Source organism: Choloepus didactylus, chromosome 6 (genome assembly GCF_015220235.1).
Source record: "Choloepus didactylus isolate mChoDid1 chromosome 6, mChoDid1.pri, whole genome shotgun sequence".
In the NCBI taxonomy this organism is placed as follows: domain Eukaryota; kingdom Metazoa; phylum Chordata; class Mammalia; order Pilosa; family Megalonychidae; genus Choloepus; species Choloepus didactylus.
The window spans coordinates 89594029-89618022 of record NC_051312.1 but is presented as its reverse complement, the minus strand read 5'-3'; the positions used below and the strand labels follow the sequence as shown (position 1 = coordinate 89618022).

The 23994-nt window shown below is 54.8% G+C and overlaps 1 protein-coding gene across 4 annotated transcripts in view; it reads left to right on the top strand.

Annotated features, from left to right (window-relative positions):
* The window catches only part of GDPD5 (glycerophosphodiester phosphodiesterase domain containing 5), an 86317-nt gene that overhangs the window by 49847 nt on the left and 12476 nt on the right, over window positions 1-23994 (top strand). For 3 of the 4 annotated variants that reach the window (XM_037840693.1, XM_037840690.1, XM_037840692.1), the window contains exons 3-8: window positions 10533-10636; window positions 13835-13928; window positions 14602-14661; window positions 21132-21230; window positions 21421-21514; window positions 21885-22030. In XM_037840693.1, the coding sequence (XP_037696621.1) occupies window positions 10533-10636; window positions 13835-13928; window positions 14602-14661; window positions 21132-21230; window positions 21421-21514; window positions 21885-22030 (597 nt within the window). Of the gene's footprint in view, window positions 1-10532; window positions 10637-13834; window positions 13929-14601; window positions 14662-21131; window positions 21231-21420; window positions 21515-21884; window positions 22031-23994 lie in introns of those variants that run through there. The other variant, XM_037840694.1, reaches the window with a different exon arrangement.

Sequence of the window (23994 nt, the reverse complement as noted above, 5' to 3'; positions counted from 1 at the left end):
CCACATCCCCCTCCCCCTGCACTCCCAGTGAGTGGCTCTAGCTACCACAGTAGTCAACTGCAGACTTAAAGCCAGAACCCAGACCTCCTGATTCTCCCTTCAGGGTTAATTCTCCCCTTTGTTCTCCCTGGCCTCCCAGGGCAGTAGAGAGAGCACTTAGGTGTAGACACAGCCCAGCTCCACTACCTGCATCTGTGTAACTTTGCGTGTGTCTGGATTAGGGGTATCTCTGTCCTCTCAGAGCCGCTTTCCCTCCTCTACCCAGCATGGTACCTAGAGTGACGGTGGCCTGGCAACCTGCTCGTCTGTCCTGAGGCCAGGGCTGGGTTTGTGGGTGTTAATGTTAACGAACATTTATGGAATCAATAAAAGCAATCCCTCTACCTTTGAGCCTCAGTTTCCGTTCCTGATGGATGGGGAGAGTTATCACCTTCTAGAAGGCGAGAAGAATTAAATGAGATGGTCTTTGTGAACACCTAGCTCATAGTAAGGGCTTTACCAACAAAATTCCCGCTGTTGCAAATGGTTCGCAGCCCTCAGCCCTGCAGCAGACATACCGTCAGCCCTCCAGGCATCCTTCTATGTGCCGACTTGTGTTTTCTTGGTGAGTCAAGACTGGGAGTCCAGAACCCAAGCTCCTGTTCTCAGTGAGAACCTTCTGTCCCCTGTGGGCACCCGGTGGGCCAAATGACCTCTTGAGGTCTCTTCTGATTCTGGAATCTCGGGTTCCCTACTCATGTCCTCTTGCTGTTCCCTCTTGGGTGTCACAGCCCTGGAAGGGAGAAGGAAAGGAAGGGGGTCCTGTGGGGAGGGGTGGGCCCTGAGTCTAGAGTCCTCCCTGTCCTCCCCCATCCCCCACGCCAGATAGAAGGCCCCCCTCAGCCCTGAAGTAGCTGCTGGGGCCTCTGTTCTTTAAGTGAGGCTGAGGAAGAGAATCTCAGCTCCTGTGACTCCCATGCTCTAGGCCCAAAGGAATCACTCAGGAATCAGGGTGGGCTTCCTGGATGAAGCAGCCTCCAAGATAGACTCCAGGGTATGTAGGCATTCCCGGCTGGGGCACGTGCAGCCCGAACTCTTACCTTGCCTCTGCCACTGACTCCCTGCATGACCTCAGGCACGTCCCTGACCCTATCTGGGCCAAAGCATGCTTGTGTTAGATGGAGATATCAATCCGTGTCTTGCCTGAGGGTCCAATTAGGTAATGGATACGAATCCGCTTTGTGTCCGGAACAAGAAGGGACCATTGTTCCAATCCTGGGAAAAACTTGCCCTCTCTACAGACTTTCAAAGTGATGACGTTCTCTTCTTTGGCGCCCTGGGGAAAGTGATCCAGCAGGGGTCAAAGATGAGCTTCAGTTTTCCCTCTTCTAAAGTGAGAGTGATAATGCCTTCTTATTGGGCTGCTATGAGAATAGAAAAATGGGAGATGATATTATTATGTCCCTGAAAGAGAGAAGGGGCCGGCTAGGGACTGGTTTTTTACAGCGTGGGGAGCTGAGGATTTATCGAGGCAATAAAGACATACTGTCTCTGGCTTTGAGGATCCCCCACACTCAGCCTAGCTCCCCTTGAAATGGCACTGAGGGTACCTGGCTTGGCCGTGCCAAAGCTGCTAAGCCCTTATTTATGAAGCTCCGTGAACACCTTGTGCATCGGGTCTGTGGGCATGGATGGAACAGGAGATGGTGGGCCACCAGCAGAGGGGCTGTGGCCCCCCACCCTGTGACCTTGGCTTCCTGAGGGGTTCTAGGGTGTTACTTCCTAAGGGTCCCCCCGGTCTTCCTCTCTGAGTCACTCCCACGGGCTGATGCAACCCAAGGGATGGCGGGGGAGGGGAGCTCCAGGCTGTGCCTGATTTCATTTTTCTGCCTAATGAACCGCTCTGAGTGCACCCCAGCAAGGGCAGACAGAGGCCTAATTGCCCAGCTCTCTGTAGCCCAGAAAAATAAATCCAGCCTCCTAGGCTGCTCAGGAGCTGGGTGGGGGTGGGGATCCTAATCCCTTTCCCTGCTTGGCCCTAATGCTATAATACGTCTTAAACCGCCCCACGCTGCCCTCTCCCCCAAATCTCCTGGGGTCAGGGCCAGGGTAATCCGGCCAGGGCCTGCGTGCCCCTCCTTTCCTGGAGCTCCCAGCTCCCTTCCCGCTGACATTTCCTAAGCTCCTCCTGTACACCAGCCTCCCTATTTGGAAGAGCAGACTGAGGACTAGAGTTGCCCGGGCTCCTGAGGGCAGGCTCAGTGGTGGGACCCCTCAGTCACTTTCTCCCACCGCCTGCAGGGCTGGGTGGGGCTGAGGGCACAGCTGAGCTCTGGGACCTCAAAGCAGAGCTAGGACTGTGGGGGTGACACAGAGGGCAGGGCTCAGTCAGGTGGGAAGAAATTGTACCAGGCAGAGCTGGCACACAGGGGCTGCCATGGGACAGCCTGGAAAACCAAAAAACAAGTCCACGCACGTATGAGAATGTAGTGTGTGGTCAACGAGTGTGGATATCACTGCAAATAGCGTGGGGACAGCTGACTATCCATTTTTGTGAAAGTAAAATTAGATCCCTACCTCTTACCTCAAACCCAAATAAATTCCAGATGCATTAAATGATTTTTTTTTCTGTTTAGAAAGATAGCACACATTTATTGAGAAAATTTAAACAATTTGGAAAGGTGTAAAGTCAAAGAAATTCTGGTCTTAATGCTTTAGAAACAACACTTTCAAACCTCACCCCATACACATGTACATCTGTGTGGAGCTATAGATGGATGGGTGGATTACAGGTTAAATGTAAACAATGAAGCCAAGAAACTACCAGTCTAAAATATGAGTGAAATATTTAATTTTGAGCCACCTTTCTTAAGCACAATACCAAATGCAAAAACTATAAAGAGGGATAGATTTGATTACATAAAAATTTAAACTTTTAATGCAAAAGTATCATTAAAAAAATCAAGTCAAATAATAAATTAAGGAAATAATAGATAGTAGATACGGAATTTCACTCCCTTACAGAGGGAGAGCTTCTCTAATCCCATAAGAAGTCAATTCTCCAAAACAAAGCCTGCTTTGCTCTGTGCCTTTGCACCTGCCGCCCCCTTACTCTGCCTGGATTGAGGCTCCTCAGCCTTGTTATCTCAGCAAGCCCAGTTTCTTCCAGCTTTACTTGCAGTCCCCTCCACTTCCAGGAAGTCCTCCAGGCCACCTCTCTCCATAATCGACAACGTTAAGGATCTGGCCTCTGTGCTTCTAAGCAGCCCATGCTTGCCTCCCTCACCAAACTCATTTCCAGGATTGGAGTTGCCTGTTTGCTGCTCATTTTTCTCAAGAGGCTGCTCAGCGTGGAGTTGGAGCCTGGTGTCCAGGTCCCAGCAGGGCCGGCGCAGAGAAGGGCTTAGTTCATGTGTGTACAATGACTGAAAGAAAGAGGTGGCAAGGATGGGGAGGGGAGAAGCTGGGAATCAGTTTGGGATGGGGTGTAAGGTAAGGATTGAACTTTATTTTTTTCCAAATGGATGGCCAGATTTCCCAACACCATCCGTTGAATTCTCTGTCACTTCTGCACTAATTTAATATGAGCTAATCATGTGTCCATGTTTCAAGGTCATCCTCTTCCAGGTTCTCCATTTCTTAATTGGACCTTTGGAGGATGAGGTGAGATGGTCTTTGACGTCTTTTCTAACTGAAATTCCAATATAACCCCCCTGGCCCTGCCTGCATCTCACAGTGACTTCTCCTTGTGGCTCTGAGGCCATTGGGGACACTGGAGGCCCCCAGACCTGGGTGTGAATTCTGGCTCCACCATTATTTGCCCTGTGTGACCTTGGGGAAATCACTTCACCTCTCTGAGCTATAAAATGGGAATATACCACCCATTATGCAGAGCTGTGGAATGGGTAGAAAGGGCTTCTCTGTGTCCTCCCCACTCCCCGAGGGTCTTGCCTGGGTTCCGTTCTCTGCAGCTGGGGATTCTGGGCTGTGAGGTGGGATGGGGTGCTGCCGAGCCAGGGCCTTCCTCCGTCAGGGCTGGCGTCATGGGCTTGGCCTGTGGAGCCCGGCTGGCCTCTGGGTCTGCCTTGGCCACAGTGCCCACCTGGTCTGGAGGGCAGGGCAGTCGAACTGACCTTCCTCAGCAGCTGGAGAAATTTGGTATAGGAAAGTTTTGGGGGAGGGTGAAGGTTGATCATAGTCTTTGGATAATTAAAGGGCTGTCAGACAGGAAATGATAATTATAGGAACACTCATGGATTTGGCGACTTCCAGCTTACATCTGTAATCGTGTTTGGGCCCTGCAGCCCTCCTGGGAGTGGCGGTGATGTCATCCTCGTGAACCAGGGAGGAAGGGGAGGCCCAAGGTGCTAAGAGATTGGGAGAGGGCCGGCAGCTAGCACCCAGTTCTATATTACTCCCGCAATCCCAGGTCATCTGACCCCGAAATTACTCTGTGTCTGTGGTCTCACTCATCCGCACAGCATGCTGGTACTGTTGTCCCCATTTTACAAGCAGGAAGCTGGGGCTCAGAGAAGTTAAATGTTCTTTCCAAGGTCACTCATCTGGTAGGTGGCCAGCCTGAAATTCAAATCCAGTGTTGCTAGACTCCAAAACCCAGTCCTCCCCCATCAGGCGGCTTGTCTGAGAAAGGAAGGACTTTCAGTTGGAAGGAGGAACAGGCACATCCAGAGGGAGAGAGTTCCCATCGCCGGAACTGCTGGAGCAGTGGTAGGCTGAGCTCCTGTCACTGAGGCTGCAGCCTCTGCCCCAGGGGTGACAGGCAGGGGAGCAGGAGCCCATCTAGACAGCTGGCTCCCAGACACCGTGATTCTGAAGGTCTGCAATGTTGCCAAGGCAGGGCAGCTCCTGCTCTGGCACTGTCCCCACCGCAAAGCTCAGACACCAAGTTCTGTTTTGGGACCCAGGGAGGTGCTCCTGACCCTATGGGGTCTCGGGCATGCAAGAGGCGGCCTTGTGCGTCCCAGCCTGGGGCACAATCTGGGGCAGCGGGGACTGCGGTGTGTGGCAAACGACATCCGCTTCCTGGGCTGGTGCTCGTGGCTGCAGTCGTGCTCTGTGGCTGCAGGAGCCCTGGCTGCTAATAAGCTCTCTTTCTACCTGTCCTCTGAATGCAGCTGGCTCTAGGGTGGGAGGGGCAGGACAGAGGCAGAGAAGGATGAGGAGAAGCCGTGACAATCATCAGGAGGCAGTGAGGAGGTGCGGCAGCCCGCAGGAGAAATGGACACCCCGCTGCCCTAATGGACACCCGCTGCCCTGCTCGTGGTGGGGGGGTCTCAGCTTCCTGAAGGGTGGGTGCAAGAATGGGAAAGAGGTGGGCTGAACCCCTATAGGCTCTGGGGCTGGGGTCTCTGGGATTCTCCATCAGACACCCCCGACCTCAGCCTCCCCTGCAGGGGGCCAGGACACAGCCCAGGGTCATCCCCCTCCCCCAGCTGCTCTCTTCCTCTCTGATTTCTCACGAGAGCAGCCTCTTGTCCACTCCTTGTCCCTGCTGCAGACTGGGTCAGCCCAGAACTGCCAGGTCCCAGGAGATAGCCACTCCCTCAGCTCCTGCCCGCCTCATCCTTCATCCTGCCCCCAGGCAGCTAGGAGAGCTCTAAAGGGGAGGAGGCCCAGCATTGTGGGAGCACCTTCCCTGCCTTCCCTTGGGATCCACTGAGGCCCAGGTCTGAGCCTGAGGATGAGTCTGGGGCTTGGACAATGACCCCGTCCACAGGTGGCCCCAAAGCATCCCTGCGACATACAGTCTTGCACTCACACCTTCTCCCATTCCTGCACCACCCTGCACCTGGGCTTGATGCTGGGCCCAGGGGATGGAGAGGCATCTCAGACCATCCCTGCCCTGGAGGGGTCCACAGCCCATTGCACCATCCCTTATAATGTACCTAGTAGGTGCCACTGACATGTAGCACCTTCTTTAACAGCATCCATCAGAGGATGAAGAAACTGAGGCTCAGAGGGATTGAGTACCTTGCCCTGATACAGAGCCAGTTCTGTCTGCCCCCAGAGCCCACGCTCCCTCCATCTCCACAATTCAGAATGTGACTGAGGGTCAAACTGGTTGGTTCCAAGAGTCTGTGGTGGAGAGGTCAGAGGGAGGGAAAGGCTTCATGGGAGAGAGAAGTTTGACCTTCCCCCAGAAAGAAAGGGGAAGGAAAGGATCCAAGAGAGCCAACTGGGCCTGGGATCGCCATACTGGGTCCCAGAGTACAAGGTGGGTTTTGAGGGGAGCTGTTGAGGGCTGGCAGAGGCCTGCCTCCTGTCTGCACACAGGTTCACATATCACATCTGCACTCTTCTCTGACTCACCCCCACTTGCCCATATCAAGCCTTTGTGCAAATTAGCAAAAGGTGCCCCTTCCTCAGGATACTTGACCGCCGCCTGCTGGGAAATTTCCCCAGCAAATATGCTCACTTATGGTAACCACCATGCAAGTGGCACGTCTTAGTGTTGGGCAGTGTGTGACTTGCTCAACCATACATAGTAGCTCTTCCCTGAGCCTTGCTGTCTTCATTTGCTCTCAGATGGGGATAAATACCCGTAAATAAATACCCCGGGCAGTGTGCAGATGATGAGAGATGGCGGATGTCATGGAGCTTCCTTTCCCGAGCCCCCCCACTGTGCCTGGAGAGCCTGTGACTCCCGCCCCCCCTCAGCGTGGCGGGGTGAGGCGGTGATTACCACTGCACGTCTCCCGGGAGCTGGGCCAGGTTGGCTGGTTCATGTGAAGAGCAGGCTCAGGCTTTCTTCTGTAATAGGTCCTGACAAGGACCATTAGAGCCATTTGGAACCTCTTTATCAGTGGAGCTGCTCCCGCTGCCCACTTCCTCCCTCCAGCTCCTTGCCTTCCCCTTCCCCTTTCTCCCAGCCCCTGCCACTCAGCTTTTCCTCCTATTGTTCTTGGAGTGACCCTGCTGCCTCCTTTCCCCCCTCCCCTCCCCCCTGCATCTGGGGCCGCTGCATCCCCATCAATAGGCTTCCTGTGGCAGTGTGGCCTCCAACCTCCAGCTCCCAGACTTTAGCCCTACAGCTGCCTCAACCCTCCAGCTCACCCCCCAATTTGGATAAAAGGATCCTCAGTCCTCATTGCCTGGGCCCTGGCCCACCCCTGCCATGCTCTGGGTGCCTCACCCATCTGCCAGCTCAGAGCTTATCACCCTGGCTTGCTCCTGGCCTCACTTCTGCCCTGCCCCACTGTAAGGACCAGGCCAGGTGAGGACAAGGACCGTCCTTGCAGAGGACCCCTGCAGTCTTCTGGCCACCGTCAGCATCCCCCATGGCTGCTGCATCTCACCACACCATGGGACGTCTCCCAGCACCCAGGCAGGCCCTCCGCCCTGCTGCTGTCCCTGCAGCTGCCCACCTGGTCCCACCACCTTGGCCTCCCTTGCCTGAGACAGGGTCTGTCATGGGCCAAGGCTCACCCACCCCTTCCCTGGGCTCCTCTTGGAACATTGTCTGCTGAGCTAGAGCAATCTCCATGGACAGATGGCAACTCAGCACTGCCAGGTGGGCCCACAGGAGGCCAAGGGCTGCTCTCCATGGTGGGGAGTTAAGCCCCCAGTGGAATCTCTCCTGGGTGGGTGGACTCATGCTGGTGGTGGCGGGGAGCGGGGGCGGTATCCTCACTTTCCATTTCATTCAAGTCTTTCTTCAATTTCTACCAACTGCCACACGCCCCACCACTGGAATATGAAAGCCACCCATATCTTTAAGGCATTCACAGGATAGGATAGCAGGGGAGACCGACATATGAAGACACAGTTGTAGAACTGTGGGGTCTGTGCTGTAGCAGAGATGGATGCAAGAGGTTCTGGGAGCTCTGAGGGGGAGGGGTTAACTCTGCTGGGAGACAGGGAGGGCCTCAGGGAGAAGGGGACTCTTGAAGGAGTACAGATTTGCCCAGTGGACTAGAGTGGGATTGTTTTCTAGATGGAGGGTATGGCTTGTGCAAAGGCATGGAGCTTAAAAGAGCCTGTTTGGGGAACTACAGGTAATTCAGTGCATGGAGCATAAAATGCATGTGTGAGAGCAGAGACGGGGGCTGGGGATGCAGAGGTTGGCCTGGGCCAGATGGATGAACCCTGGATGTAGGACCGAGGGGCTCAGGCCAGTGGGGACTCTTGAGCAGGGGCATGGCATGGCCAGAGGTGAATCAATCTGGGGGACATGGCCCATCTTTTGGGAGACCCAGATATTCAAACTACCCATGAGAAAATAAGAATTCCAGGCAGTGAGAGAAACTCTCGAAAGGACAAGGCCTGGGGGATGCTGGGTCTGGAGACTGACAGTGCCCCAGGCCCAGGGCCATTCAAGGTGGGAGTGGATGCAGGGAAGGTGCTGGCTCACACGCAGCAGTGTGGGCCAGGTCCTCTGGAGCCAGGGGGAGCCCTGGGCGGTGAACCCCAGCCCCATGGCCCAGCCACGGGAAGCAGGACTGAGCCATGGTCCTTTTCTGCTGCCCCAGACTGCCCAGCCATGCTCTGGCCGGTGGCCTTCAAGGATCTGTTGCTCTGGGAGAGTACGTGGCCTGCCCTGCTCCTAGATGTGGTTGCTCCTTTCCTAAGCAGGGTTGTCCTCGCTGAGCCTAGAGCTAATGCTGATTAGTGGTCTACCTTCTGAGAAACTTGACCACCAGCAGCCTACCCCATGCTCACCTTCTGGAAAGACTGGGTTCCATCTCTATTTAGGTACAAAGCGGGGCCAAGCCAGGCAACCTGGGTCTGCACACAGGTCCATGATTTGTGCTCAGTGAGTGGTGGCGGCTGCTTTAATTACCTTATAAGCATGAACGTCCCTGCCCAGTGCTGGGCATGGAGCAGGTGCTCAGGTGTGGCCAGCACGGGCCATCGGGGTTTGCAGGCCTTTCTCGCGTGTTGGAGAGGAGCTGAGGAGGCTTGCCAGCATGCTGATGTTGCATTGCCTTCTTGCCTGGCTGCGTTTCTGACTTGGCTTGTATTGTCTCCTTTAATTCTTATATCATTCCTATAGAAGGCTGAGGGCCTCCTCATTTCAGAGATTAAGTAGCTTGCTGGAAGTTCTGCAGCCTGTAAGTGGTGGACAGGAATACTGCACTCACAGCCACTCTATCTTTTGTCTCTCGGCACCATAAAATGGAAATATTCTGGGCAGTGAATTTCCTCTCCTGTTCTCTCACACCGCTACCCGCAGTAGTCACGTGTGCTAACGGAGTGCAGACAGGATGAGGGAGCCCACAGATGCTGGGAGAGAGTCACGTGAGCAGACCATGTTGCACTGAGTGATGAGTTTAAAGACAGGGGCATGCTGATGTGGTAGGAGCCGAGAGGAGGGCACGGGGGTGGGAAGGGTGTAGTCCTGGAAGCCTTCATGGAGGAGGTGACATTTGAGCTGATTTGCAAGGTAAAAGGGAATGTTAGGAAACCAGCCTAGATAGCCAGCCCACCCTTTCGGGGTGAGGAAACTGGGAAGGAGGGGGATGAAGCTGGAGAGATGGGTGAGGGGGGCATACCCCAGAACATCCCTGCCAGCCTAAGGAGCAATAAGGAGCCATTAAGAGGCTAAGCTGGGGGATTAGAATCATAATTTGGGGGAGAGAGATCAGAGAAGCTGAGGTAGGGGGCAGGGAGCCCAGCGAGGTGAGAGATATCTGGGCTCGAGTGACACGTCCAAGAGCTGTAAGGAGGTCAGAGACACAGCTCCAAGCCCTGAGCCCCCGAGGGCAGGGTGGTCTTGGTTCTCTCTCCACTCGGTTCCCAACACTCGCACTGTCTCCCCCCTCCCCCTGCTCGAGGGGGTGTTGGTTGTTCTGATGATCTCAGCAGTTTCCCAGAATGCAGGATATTCCATGCTTGTGGTGCTTCCGAGATAAGGAGGACGGGTGAAAGCAGGGATAAACCAGGGGGCCCAGCCGGAAGCACCTGCAGACCTCTGAGCCCCCCTCGGGAAGCAGCCACAGAGGGGTCAGTGCCGGAGACAGAGCCTAGCCCTGCAGGGCCGGCGTCTGGTGGGGGCGTTTCTTCAAGTCCCAAGACCGGGCTCTTGTCTTTAATCCTCCGCTAACTTGCAGTGTGACTTGAGCAAGCCCTTTCGCCTATCTGGGCCTCCATGTTTTCATCTGCAGTACGGGGCAGGGGCCGGGAGGAACTACACCTGCTTTGTAGGAATGTGCGAGGATTGGAGGAGGTGAGGGATGTGACTTCACACATTGCAGACCCCTGGATGAGTGCAGAGGCTTTAAGGCAGATGTGGCCTTACATGTGGGGACCGTCCTGGAAAGGGCTCGTCTGCAACATAAAGAGTCCAGCTCTGGGGCGGAGCCCTGGCACCTGATCCCAGCTCCCTCACCATTTTGTGACATTGAACGGGTCACGTCCCCCTCTCTGGATCTTGGCTCCTCACCTGTGCAAAGAGGGCAGTGATCCCTGCCTACTGGCAGGTTTGGCTACAAAAGGGGAGCAGGGGAGAAGGTTCCAGGTGGGAGGCGGCTGAGGGGGCAACCCCTGACCCCACGTGAGCCCGCGTGAGCCCTCCCCTCCCTCTGCCCTTCCAGTGGGAATGCCTGTGGTTCCTGCTCCTCACCTTCACCTTCGGCCTCACGCTCACCTGGCTCTACTTCTGGTGGGAAGTCCACAACGACTACGATGAATTCAACTGGTGAGTGGGTGGGTGGACAGGGTGGACTGGGCCTGGGGGCTCAGGTTGGAGCCTCTCTCCCAGGTTGGCTCTCAGAGCCCTGCTTCCAGCTCCCCGTATGTCCCTGGACCAGGCCCAGCCCCCTCTCCGAGCCTCTGTCCTGTGCACCTCCCAGGCCTGTACTGAGGCTGGTGTGAGAACGTGGCTGGGAAGAGGACCAGTATCACAGGCTGGCAAGAGGGATGGCAGACCTGGGTCCTGTTCCCCAGGAATTCCCAGCCTGGCAATGTGGGTGGTATTCAAAATAAGAAACCTAGAAAATAAGAGTTCCATGCTCCAAGGGGAGTCTTGCCAGGGACTTAGGGAGGGCTTCCTGGAGGAGGTGGCGGCCTGGGGGCTGGGCCTTGATGGCTGGAATTGGAATCCATAGAGCTGCAGCTGCTGGTTTCCTTGGAGGTCCCTTGCTGTGTGCACAGATGCCTCAGCCTGCCTGCCTGGCCTCCAGAAGGCCGGTGCCTTAGCAACCGCGATGAAAAGACTCTCAGGCAGAAGCTGAGGTGAGCTGGGGAGAGACGGGGAACTCCTTCCTGGGGCTGCTGTGTTGGAAAAGAGAAACTGTAAGACTGAGGGTAGGGCTCAGGGCAGGGCTGGGGTGTCACATTGCCTCCTTTATTGACAAGGAAACCAAGGCCCAGAGAGACCAAGGCCTCAGCAAAGGAAGTGGCCCCGGACCCCAGGCCTCCTGGCTCCCTTAGCTGGGCTCTGGGTGGGGCCGGTAGATGCTGTGGTTCTGGGAGAGCCCAGGGGTCCTCTGCAGGCACCAGCTCAGGTCCAAAGGGCAGGGATGTCTGAGGCGGACACCTGGGGGCAAGGGGTGCCTGTTTCCTCCACCCCACCCTCTACTGCTGCCCAGGGTCCCATGGGCAGCTGGGGGCAGAGTTGGGGCTTGGCTGCTAGGCCTCCTCATTCCCCACCCAGTGCACTTTTGTTTGATCAGAAGTTCAGCTCTGGGTGGTCATGAACAAGTCTCTGGCCCTCTCTGAGCCTCAGTGTCCTCTGACCTCACTGGGTCTTTCTGCGGAAGAAATGAGATGATGGATGGGAGGGAGTGCAAAGCTGTGAGGCTGCTTTCTGGGAGGCAGACTGTCCAGCTGGACGGTGGTCATGACATTAGGATTTGAGGTTTCTGAGACTCAAGCTCTGGAATTCTGTGGTGATCCCAAGACTCCATCTGTGGAGTCTGGGGGGTCCATTCCCCTCTGCCCAGCACCACGCTGTGTCCCTGTAATTAACGAGCACCATATAGGATGTGCTGCTCTCCGCCCTCCCTGTCCTCCAGCAGCCCAGCAAGATGATCTGACTCCCCAGCCGAGTCCCAGAGGTAGCTTCTGGCCTTTATTAAATGCCGTAAATCAATTATTCATTCTCGCAGATGTCCATAGAACAGGGCTGCCGTGGGTAAATGGGGACGTTCCCTGTTGGCCCTCGACCTCAGACCCTGGACAACTCTGCTGCCTGGAGGATCATCAAGTCCACTCCACTCATTGTATAGATGGGAAACTCAGGCCCCAAGAGGGGCAGGCTCAGCCATGGCCACAGAACCAGTCAGTGCCCAAAACACATGTTAAGGGCAGGCTGAGGGAACCAAGGCTCAGAGAGGTTAAGCTTCCTTTCCAAAGCCACACAGGAAGATGCAGACAGATCTGGGATGGGGACTTGAGCCTGACGGATTATGTCATGCTATCCACAGAGCCGCTCTGCCCCAGAGAGCGAGCTCCCTGTCCCTGGGGGGCTCAGGCAGAGGATGGGTATCTGTCCCTGTCTGGGAGGCAGGGGACTCAGGGATGGCCTGGAGACTGCCAGCCCTTGGGCTTTGTCACCTCCATTTCTTGGAATTGGTGCTGGGGTTCAGGAGATCCTGGCCCGGCCCTCATGGTCTCGAGAGTCTTTGGGGCTAGGGACGTTCATGCAGTAAGAGGATGCGAGTGAGGCCCAGGTGGTCAGGGCTGGACCAGGGGGCGTGGAGAGGGGCCCTCTGAGCTGGTGCTGTTGGAAGGGCTCCCTGCCAGAAGTGGTCACACCTGAGAGACTAGTGGGACCAGAACATCTTTCAGTGCAGTGACTGAGCTAGTCCCGCTCCTCCTTGGGCCTCAGTTTCCCCAACTGTACAGTAAGATGAGTGCACTCAGTGATCTTTCAGGCAGATTTTCCCCTGGAATCTGAGGGTGAGGGCCAGGGAATGGCATGGGGTGGGTCCTCCTGGTCTCTACCCTGGACCCCCCACCAGGGCCCAAGATGGCAGCAGCCCTGACCCTGCCTGGTGCTCACTCAGGTTCTCCAATGACCTTGAGCAAGCTGCCGCCTTCTCTGAGCCTCAGTTTGTCCAGTGGTACAGGAAGGATGTGAATATTTCAATCTTTCTGGAGAGGAACTAAGCAGTATCTATTGAGATCCTTCAAACGTTCATCCTCTTTGACCCTATAATTCTATTTGTAGGAATCTCCCCTAAGGAAATAATTCAAACACAGAAAGATTTTTGTACAATAAATTATGTGCCATTAGTAGAGAGTGGGTTACATGAGTTATGATATGTTAATTCAATGGAATGCCATGTGGCTGTTAAAAATCATATGTTCTTAGGAGTTTTACTGACATCAGTAAATGCTCATATTTGTAAGAAAAGCATTCATTGAGCACTTGCCATGTGCCTCGCCTTACCTCATCGTCTTGACAGCTCAGTGAGAGGGATTATGTTCTTACCGATGAGGAAACTAAGGCTCAGAGAGTCAGGTATGACATTTTATTAATTCTAAGACCCCTTATTTTCACAGTATAATGTTGAAATAGAGATGAATCTCACAATCAGTGGCATCTTAGAGTTAATGATGCCTGCTACCTCTGCAAGTTCCTACAAGCCAGGAAGGGGCAGAGTGGGGATTTGAATCCAGCGTGTGCACTTCTCTCCAAAGCCTTCTGGGCAGTAGAATTACAGGGAATGATGGTTTTCTTTATGCTCCTTGGGATCCCTAGGTAGCCCATCGTGAGCAGGTGTGACTGATGACCAGGGAAACGATACGCATCCCGACCGCACGGGAAGGGCCTATCACAGCCGGCCCAGGGTCCGCCTGGCTGCGTTAGAGCCGGCAGGACCGTCCTGGGTCCTGGGCCAGGCGGAGGCCCTGGTAGAGGTCTGACCCCGGCCCCTTCTCCTCCTGGCAGGTACCTCTACAACCGCATGGGCTACTGGAGCGACTGGTCCGTGCCCATCCTCGTGACCACAGCCGCCGCCTTCACGTACATCACAGGCCTCCTGGTACGTGGGGGCTGTCTCGGAGGGGCAGGTGGGCCTGCTCCCAGGGGAAAGGGAGTCTCGGCCTGTACCAGGCTGGTGGAGGAGCCCACCCAGGTCTGAAACGGGGGCTGGTTTTCCCCGAGGCCTCTTGGACTGCTGCCGCTCTGAGCTCCGGGCCCTCCAAAGGTGGGAGGTCGTCTTGCCTTTTCCTGCCTCCCTCAGCTGTCCCTTCCCGGAATTTTCTGCCCCTGACCCAGTGGGAGCCAGCCCAGCCTTTAGGGCCCACTGCAGACTTCCCTCTTCTGGGACGCTGTGGATTGGCTTCCTGCTCCCAGTACTCGGTTCACGCAGACTCAGCTCAATCCCATGCTGGGCTGGGGCTCCCTGGGAACAGGGCTCAGTCTTTTTGGGACCCGGGAACTCTTCAAAACATTTTGATGGGTTAAATTGGGCAGTCTAAGGGCAGCAGGACCCAGTGACCCCTTACAGGATAAATCCCCAGAAGGGGAATCTCGAGGCCTGGAGTAGCCTGGGAGGAGGCCAGGCCTGGGCTGGGCTGGGCCTTCCCATCACCTACAGGGAGGATTTGCTATGAGTTGGACCCAGCACAGCAGTGAGGTGCAGGTGGAAGGCCCCTGGTGGATGCCTTCCAGTGCATGCAGAGCCTGACTGTCTTCCCATGGGCCTCCCTCAGATCCTGGCACTATGTCACATCGCCGTGGGGCAGCAGATGAACCTGCACTGGCTGCACAAGGTAAGGGCTGCCTCTGCCAGGGCCGGGAGAGGGAAGGGGAGGCTTAGGGGCTGCAGAGGCAAAGGAAGAGCCTGGACTCATCATCCCTTCCCTAGAGGATGTCAGATTTGTTCTCGTAGCTGATGTGGAGCACTCAGTGTGTGCCAAGCTCTATTCTTACAACCCAGCTTCTATTAACTCATTTAATCCTCACTGCAACCCTGTCATCCCATTCTACATTTGGGAAAACTGAGGCACAAAGAGGTTAAGTGACTTGCCCAAGGTCTCCCAGTTAAGTGGAGGATCCAGGATCCAGCTGTGTAGCCATACAGTTACCCAGCCTGGTTCCCAGCTCGTGTCTCAGCACCAGCTCTCTGCTAAGCTCTGCCTCAAATCTCACCCTCCCCTCTTCATTCTTTAGGTGTTTAAAAACCCTGATCCAGCAGTGCTATTCCCCCTGCTTAAAGCCCTTCCCACAGCTGCTGCTGCTCCCAAGATGATCTGAATTCTCAGCCCGGCGTCAGAGGATCTGGCCCCAGCCAACCTCTCCCAGCTCCCTCAGCTTCTGAGGTCCTCCCAAGGCGTCTGCCTCTTCTCCACTTTTAGCCCGTTGCCCTTTCCCTCCGTTTCTCTCTCGGTCACACCCTCTCCTTGACACTCCTTTCCCATGCTCACAGATTTCTGGGGCTCCCCCAGCCCCTGCAGGCTCCCCTGCCACATGCCTGAGCCTCTGCATTGTTGGTTTCCAGCTGACTCCCCATTCCCACCCCAGTCTGGCAGCTCCTTGCAGGCCAGAGTCAACTCCATCCATGTCTGTGTTCCCGGTGCCCCACTCAGAGCTGGGCCCCAAGCAGGTGGGCTGCATATTTTCCAGAACCTTGGCTTGCTCACTCACCGTGACTTGCATGCGTGGTGCTGAATGTGTTTCCGATGCCTGCTGTTTCTTGAGCACTCACTGGGTGCAGGGCTTGTCCAAAGCCTACTTAGAGCCCCTTCTTCCTGCAGGAACTCCTGGGCCGTGATGGAGGGCTGGGTTTCTCTTTTCCCAGAGCCTGGCTCAGAGTGTTCATGAAGTTTAGGAAAGGCAGAAACATCCAAAAATAACCATGGGCCAGGAGATGGGTCCAGAGTGACTCTGAGAGTAGGGCCCACTTTTGGCTGGAAGTGGGGTATGAGGCAGATGCAGGAAGAGGGAAGTGGTGGGCCCGGGCTGGGCTGTGTGGAGTGTGAGGTGCCTGTGGCCTCTAGGAGGGGCATCCAAATGGGTTGATTACCCAGGTCTGGAGCTCGGGAGATAGACCGGGGAGCCAGGAGTCGTCAGCACCCAGATGGTGCTCAAGTCTTGGAGGGGTGAGACTAGCAAGCAGCCCCTGGTCCCCTCCCGCCTTCTTCCTGCTTGTCACTCGATCCGGAGCTGTCCTCTGGGCTTCCGTGGCCCCCTCTGCGAGGCACTTTCTTCTCCCAGCTGCAAAGCTGACACATGAAACAACTGCACCAGCTGGCAGCCCGGGTGGGGCTGGCACGCTCTGTGGTCACGTCCCCTGGGCCATGCCCGGTTCTCAGCAGGTCAGCTCCCACTTGCTTGATCCCAGCCGAGAGGCCTCTGTGGTTGCCAAGTCAGCCAGAGGCAGCAGATAAATGCTGAGCATCTTCTCCCAGGGGCAGGAGGATCGGAGCCCTTCATCTGTGCTGGTGCCAGCTCCAAGGTACCCGTGCTGCCTGCCCCCCCACCTGCCCCCTGTGTGATCTCCACACAAGGAAGGCTCCTTGCAGGCCCGGCTGATCCACATGGTCAGGCAGGGGCTGGAGAGGCTACTGTTCCTTTCCAAGATTCTGTGATTTGATTCTAAGATCCGAAGCAACCCTTATTCTTTTTTGTTTTGTTTTAATTAATTTTCCACCATGTGATACATTGACATGATTCAAAATCTGAAGGAGCAAAACAGTACACAGCGGAAGTCTCCCTCCCATCCCAGATCCCAGCCACCAAGCTTGTCTCTTCAGAGGCAACCATGTGTTCCTTTTGTATCTTTCCAGAGATATTTTAAGCACATACAAACATTAATTTATGTATACATATACTTATGCATATACGTTTCCTTTTTCCCACGGTTTTTGTTTTGTTTTAATTTTTGCTGTGGTTCTCTATATACAACATAACATTTCCTGTTTTAACCACTTTCAGTTGTACAATTCAGTGACGTTAGTTACATCCACAATGCCATGCTGCCATCACCACCGTCCATTACCAAAACTTCTCCATCACCCCAAACAGAAACTTGTCCTTTTTCTTTAAACAAAAGTAGCAGCTTCCTACACTCTATTCCGCAAAATCCTCGGGGCCTCCACGTTGGTCTCCCACACTTACTCTGCTTCTGTGGTCTGGACGTTACTTAGCTATTAGCTGTCCCTGACTTTCCGCCTGTTTTCAGCCCTTTGCCCGTCCAATGTGTCACTGACCCGGAAGAGGAACTGCTGGGTAAAGCATGTATACTTTTGTAATTTCGATCATTCTTGTCAAATTGCCTTTGAGTGCCACCAATTTTCGCCCCCTCAGCAATGTCTGACTGTTCTGGTAAAAACACTGTCACTAGAAACATATTAGCAGATCTCTTGACTTTTGTCAATCTGATGGGTGAAAAGGGGTTCCTCCATAATTTGTGTTTGTAATTGCATTGTAATTTGTATTTGCATTTCCCTTATTATGAGTTATAACAAGCATTTTCCACATGCATAAGTCATCTGCATTTCCTTTCTACGAACTGTCTTTTCATATCTTTTGCCCCTTTGGCTTTGGAATTTACTTTTTGCTTATTAGTTTGCTAGAGCTCTTTATAGATTTGGGAAATTAGCTCTTTGTCTGAGGAGCCTCAAATAATTCTTCCTAGTTTGTCATTTATCTCTTGACTTTGCTTACAGTGTTTTTGCCATTAGGAATTTTTAAAATTCTCAGATGCTTAAATCTAGCATCTTTTTTCATGGCTCCTGAATTTTGTGTTTTATGTAAAAAGGTCTTTCCCGCTCTGAAATTATAAAAAATTTTCTCTGTGATATCATTTGGTAATTACATATTTCCACTTTTTTAGTGTTTAATATTTTTTTATTTTTGGGGGAAGTTATTTTGCAGTGTAGTGTGAGGGATGGATCTCACTTTGTTCTTTTCAGTTGGCTCCTCCATGTTCCCAACTCTCCTGGATAATCCACTTTTCTCTCTCTAGTTCAAGATGCCACTTTTATTGTATATTAAATTTTTGTCTGTATTTAGATCTATTCTTGGACTTCTTTTTTATACTTATTTATCTGTCTGGTCTTACACCAGGACGGTTCTGCTTTAAATACCAGAGTTTTATAATCATGATCTCCATTTGGAGAGTCCCTGGGTCGCCCCGAGGAGTCGTGAGTAGCAGGGAGGCTGGAGGACAGAGGTGCTCAGGATACGGGGGAACGGAGCCATTTGTGGGTGGGTACTGTGCGCATGTCCAGGTGCCCACTCGGGGGCCCTCCGCACTCCTCTGCAGCCCTGCCCTCCTGGGCTGTCCCCCGTCCCAGCACTGGACATCCTGCATTGCTCCTGCCCGTGCTCTCGCCTGCCCTGCCAGACTGGCAGCACACCCCCGTCCCGCCAGGGCAGGCCAGTCTGATTCATCTGTGTGGCCCCAGCCCCCAGCCCCCACCTGCACAGAGGACATATCCACGAGTGACCCAGCCTGAGCCCCGAGGAGCTCCGAGTTCCACACAGTCCCATGGTGAATTCCTTCTGTCCGCAGCCCAGGCTCAGTCAGCCCTCCTCTTGCTGTCCCTCCACGTTCACTTCATCAACACTCCCAGCAAATCCAGACCTCTCTCCAAACGTCTGACCCGGGCACCACAGTTCTTCCTGGTGTCTAGCCTTTATCCCTCCAGCTGCAGCTTGATGGGATGAAAGTCACATCCACCTGTGTGTCAGTCACGGCGTTAATTATGACAGCCAGAACCATCGTGTATTGGGCACATCCTACATGTGCCAGGCATTTTTCACTTAGTATTTTATTTATTCCAAGCAGTCTTCCTGTTCATTTGACATTATGACTCTGGCCATTTAAAAAATTATACCAGTAACATTTAGTAAGCATTTAGTATTTTGGTACCAGCTACTGTGCTGAGCACTTCACTTGCATTTTCTTATTTATCTTCCCAAAACCCCTTTCAGGGAGGTATTCACCATCCCTCTTTCACAGCCCAGGAACTGATGCTCTGGGAGGTTACTCCTCCCCTGTTAGGTGCACAGCCGGGATCTGGCCGAGGGGTGGCATTTGAGCCTGGTCTGTAACCCTGGGCCAAACCGTCTGCCACTTGAACCATTGTCCTGGCGGAAGCACAGAACCCAGGGGTCAGCAACCCCCAGGAGGCCGGCCGTTCCACTCAGGTCCCAGCACCCGGGCAGAGCTCACTGAATGAATGCACCTATTGTCCCCACCACCCTCCCATCCTACCACAGACCACAAGTCCCACCACGAAAGAAAACCAGAGGCCACTTTCTCCAAGGAGGACGGTGGCTTGTCTCTGGCCTTCTGGTGTGGGGTTGAGCTTCCCCAGTCAGATTTAAGGAACTGTGACTGCATTGTTGGGAATCAGTGCAATGACTGTGGCTTTAGGTCACGCTATGGGGGAGGCAGAGGGTGGAACATTGCAATAATGTTGCCGAGCATAATGGTTGCCACTACAGTAACTGTAAACCTCAGAGATAATGAAAAATTTAATTGCATTAGGATTTGGGGAAATCAGTTTTATGACAAGTGTTTCCAATAGCAGTTACGAATTGTAGTAAGATGCCCTCAGCAACGACATCAGAGATGCTTGCTATATCCAGGGATACCTCCCGTGCCCACCAGGGGGCAGAGGGGTGTGGGTGGGGGGGAGCACCAGGCAGAGACGCGGGTGGTCTTGCAGGCCCCCCGGAATTGTGATGGGGGTGGGGGGTGAGGATTCTCAGGGACGGTCACACGCAGCATGCTGTGTGAGAAAGGCCTCTCAGACAGGCAGAGTGCAATCTGAATCCTGGATCTGCAAACCCGTAACCCCTCTGCGCCCCCAATTCCTGTGTGTGAAATGAAGATGAGCAGACCTTACCCAGGCTGTTAGGAGAATAAGTGGAGGAAAATGTGAGGGGCCTCGCACAGATCTGGGCACACGTGGTCTGTCTGCAAACCTGCGTGTCCTCCCTGCAAACCTGCGTGTCCTCCCCTTCCCTTGACTCCCGAGCTGGCATCTCACAGCTCGCAAAGTCCCTTACCTGTCTCAGCCTTATTACTGATTCTTATTGGAACATTCGTTTCCAGGCCAATGGGCTGGAATGACAAACCTCCAAAGGAAAACTTGATCCCAGGCAAGAATTAATCTCCCCTACCTGGAGGGAACAAAGATAGGCCACTGTCTCTGCCCCCCAAGCCTTGACAGTCAATTTAGTCCTTGTTCAGTCGTTGGCGGGTCTCAGTGCCATGGATTCCAGGAAGGGCGTTGCGGGGGGAGAGGGGTGAGTCCTTGCAGGGGGCAGCGTGGGGAAGTCGGTAGGGACAGGACATGGCGGCCTCCATTGGCTTGCTGCAGGGAGTGGAGACTGCGGAAGGCTTTGGCAGGTCTCGCAGTGTGGGGAAGGTAGGCAGAGTGAGATTCGGGGTTCAAGAGGGGTGCTGCAGGCTGAGTAGTCAGAAGCAGGCTTCACCTAATTTGGGGGAGCATCTTGTGTTGCATGGTGCTTCAGATCCTGTCTGTCCCCAAAGATCTCTGTGTGTGAAGGTGCCACTCAGTCCTCCATCAGAGCTGTGTGCCTTGGTTTCTCCAGGTGGCTGCTGGGAGGCCAGCCCCCATGACACACTTGGATTTGGGGAGCAAGCCTCGGGGATGGAGCGGGCAGGACAGGCTTGTGGCCGGAAGCGCCACGGGTGTGGGAGGCCGGGCTGGGGTTCAGGTCCTGCATGAAACCCAGGATCCTCAGCCTCCTGCCCTCTCAGCAGAGCCTCGGGTTTCCTTTTATGCCATATGGGATGAAAGGCTCTTCCAGGGTGCTGGGTGTGCCAGGTGAGGCCGTGGGTGTGACTTGCCACTCAGGGCAGCCCCCCTTCGCTCCCTTCCTCACACCCCCAGCAGGGCTGAGCCCCGTGGGTGAGCCTCTGCCTTACCCCAGCCCCCTTCTCACCAGGCCTTCTCTCCTCCCTCCTATTTCTCTTGCTGTCACTTTCTTTCTGGGTCTGTCTGTTTCCTCCTGCCTCTGTCTCCCCATCAACCATCTGTTGGTTTCTCTCTGGCTTCCTTTCAAACTGTCCTTCTGTCTGTCCTTCATTCTCTCTTCCCATCTCTTTGTGCCTCTCTCTTGTGCTTTCCATTTCTCTCTGTCTCTCTCTCAGTCTCTCTCAGGCTCTATCTCTGACCCCGTCTTCAGACATACTGGTGACCTGGGGCTGTCCAGGCCCACCTGCTCTGACCGTCTGTCTGGTGACCCTTCCCCCTTCCAGATAGGGCTGCTGGTCATCCTGGTCGCCACGGTGGTGGCCATGTCGGCCGTGGCCCAGCTGTGGGAGGACGAGTGGGAAGTGCTGCTGATCTCCCTGCAGGTGAGTGGGGTGCGGGGGGCCCAGGGTCACATAGAAGTCAGAGGTAGAGAGGGTACAATAAGCCGGGGTCCCCAAAACTCCCACTTTTCCCAGTTGAATGATGGAGATAGGGGTGGGCTGTCGGGATGTTGGTGACCAGGGGCCTGGGCATGGTGGGAGTCACCAGGGGCTGCCACCATCGCACCCACAGGGTACGGCACCGTTCCTGCACGTGGGGGCCCTGGCCGCCGTCACTGCGCTCTCCTGGATCGTGGCTGGACAGTTTGCCCGCGCAGAGCGGTCCTGTGAGTACAGCTGGGCAGGCCTGACCTCCCGCATCTTTCCAACTTCCAAGGCCAGCTTGCCCTGCCCTCACTGGGTGGCCTGGGGATGAGGTGGGGCCGACACTCACTGTGGGTGTTCTGGGCCATGGTGGCCCACAGAGTTCACAGAGGGTTGCAGCCTTGGCCTGCCTGGCAGTGTTTTTGTCCCTTGCGTCTCTGTCTGCATGTGCACAAGTGTGAGTTAGAGGTCAGGTTTGCCTTCTCAGCAAGAATGGAGGCTGCCCGAGGTGCCGGGGCCCAGCCTCCTACCCCCAGCCTGCCCAGGGCTCTCACTGGGCCTGGTGGGAGCAGAACGGCTTGCCAGGCGGTGCTCACAGCCCCTTGTCTCCAGCCTCCCAGGCGGCCATTCTCTGTACCTTCCTCGCCGTGGTGTTTGCCCTCTACCTGGCCCCCCTCACCATCTCCTCTCCCTGCATCATGGAGAAAAAGGACCTGGGCCCCAAGCCCGCCCTCATCGGCCACCGGGGAGCCCCCATGGTGAGTCTGCCTGCGGGTCCCAACAGACTTTGGGTGGGGAGGGCTCAGCGGAGCTGGGCAAAGGCCTGGAGGAAGGACCTTGTTGGAAGATAGATACGATTTATGTACTACAATAATAACATTTTTTAGCCCTTTGGGAGCGTATGGGAAGAACTGGTGAAAAATAAGGCTGGGGAGCTTGAATGGGATCAAATCCTGAAAAGCCCTGAAGGCATCTTGCTAAAATGATTTAACCTTTATACCGAGGGCCCTGGGGATGCCCTGGGGATGTGGGTGGTTTTAGGCCAGGTTGTGGAATAAGAAGGGTCCTTGGTGGTCTGTGTGGAAACTGGCCAGGCAGGCAGGGGAGAGGCAGGGAGGCTGCTGAGGCTCTGAAGAGGCTGGAGCAGCCCAGGAGAGAGATGCTGGGTCGGGAGCCTGGCAGGCTGTGACCAGGCAGCAGGAGAACCCAACAGGATGTGTGGGGCAGGAGGGTGGGTGCACTAGAAGGCAACTATTAAATGAAAGGTGAACTGGACTGAGCTGGGGGGGAGAGGAAGGGTCCAAGGGGCCGTCTCAGCCATGGCCTTGCTGTGTGAGCCTGCAGTGGAGCTCCTGGGTGAGAGGGCCATCTACCGGAGCTGTGCTCCTGGGTTCGAATCCTGACTCTGCCCCTCAGCAGCTGTGGGACCCTGGACAAGCTTTCCCGTTCTGTCTGTGCCTGGTTTCCTCCTCCGGTGTGATGCGAATCGCAAGTGCCCGTGCCCTAGGGTTGTGAGAATCCTGTGTGTTCACATATGTAAAGTGCCCGATACGAGCCTGGCACACAGCAAGTGCTCAATAACAGTGAGGCATTATTGTTACCTTGGGCAGCCCCTCAGCCTTCCTCCAAGGGTCTCCTCACCCACCAAAGCCCCGAACCAGAGGTTCTCAACGGGGGCTTTTTGGGACTTGTTTGGTTTTCACAATTGGCAGTTACATTGGGTCATTTCATTTCAAGATGTAAAGGGGCCTTTACAAAGTAACCATTTTAAAAGGAGGTGTGTGGTCAGAGAGGGCTGAGAAGCTTCCTTACAATGCTCCCCCCGCCCCCAGTGGGGGGTGTTATTGTCCCCCTTTTCTGCTGGACCCTTGTCCCCTCCCACTAAACTCCGTGCTGGGCCCAGCACCTCCTTAGGAAGATTTGGTAAAAATCAGGATCCTAACACCATCTACACAGCACATATGGTTGATTTGTATCCTCTAACTTACACCAGTTCCCTTTCCCTGTTTTCCTTGTGCTGTTTATTTGGTGGAGAAACTGAGTCATTTGTCCCGTGGAGTTTCCCACATTGTGCATCCTTGTGGTGATGTCTGTGTGGGCTTTTGAGGGGCCCGTAGGGGCCCCCACAGGTGTCCTCTGTATGTCTCTGCGAGTACACGTGCAGCAGTGTGCACACCTGTGTGTGTCCGCAGGTGGGTCCTCAAATGGTTACCTGTGGGGTCCTGACTCCGTGTGTGGCTCAAAGGCACATCCGTGTCTAGGAGGCAGTCCATGCGCCCTTGGGCATGTTGATCTGGGGCAGGCGTGCCTCCGTGTGTGTGCACTTTAATATTTGGTCAGACCCACTCCAAAGCTGGGACTCTTGGCCAGGATGTTGTCCCGCCCACCTGCATCTGTAACCACCACCACCACTCCCCACCACCACACGCATACATGCTCCGGACGGCAGCGCCCACCCTGGGCTTAGGCTTTCAGGTCGGTTGAAGAGTTCACCCTGGAATCCCTGGCTGCTCCGTGGGGTCCCCCCTGGAGTCCCAAGGCTGGCTAGGGAGAATGAGGTTTCCACGCTCCTGCCTCCAGGAGGTCAGCAACTGGTCCCGGGAGAACTCAGCTGGGTGCAAAAGCCTCAGAAAAGAGGCCAGCCCCCTGCCAGAAATCTCATCTGCCCCTGCGGGGTTTCAGAGGCCCTGGTGGAGCTTCACGGTGTCTACCTTCAGCCCAC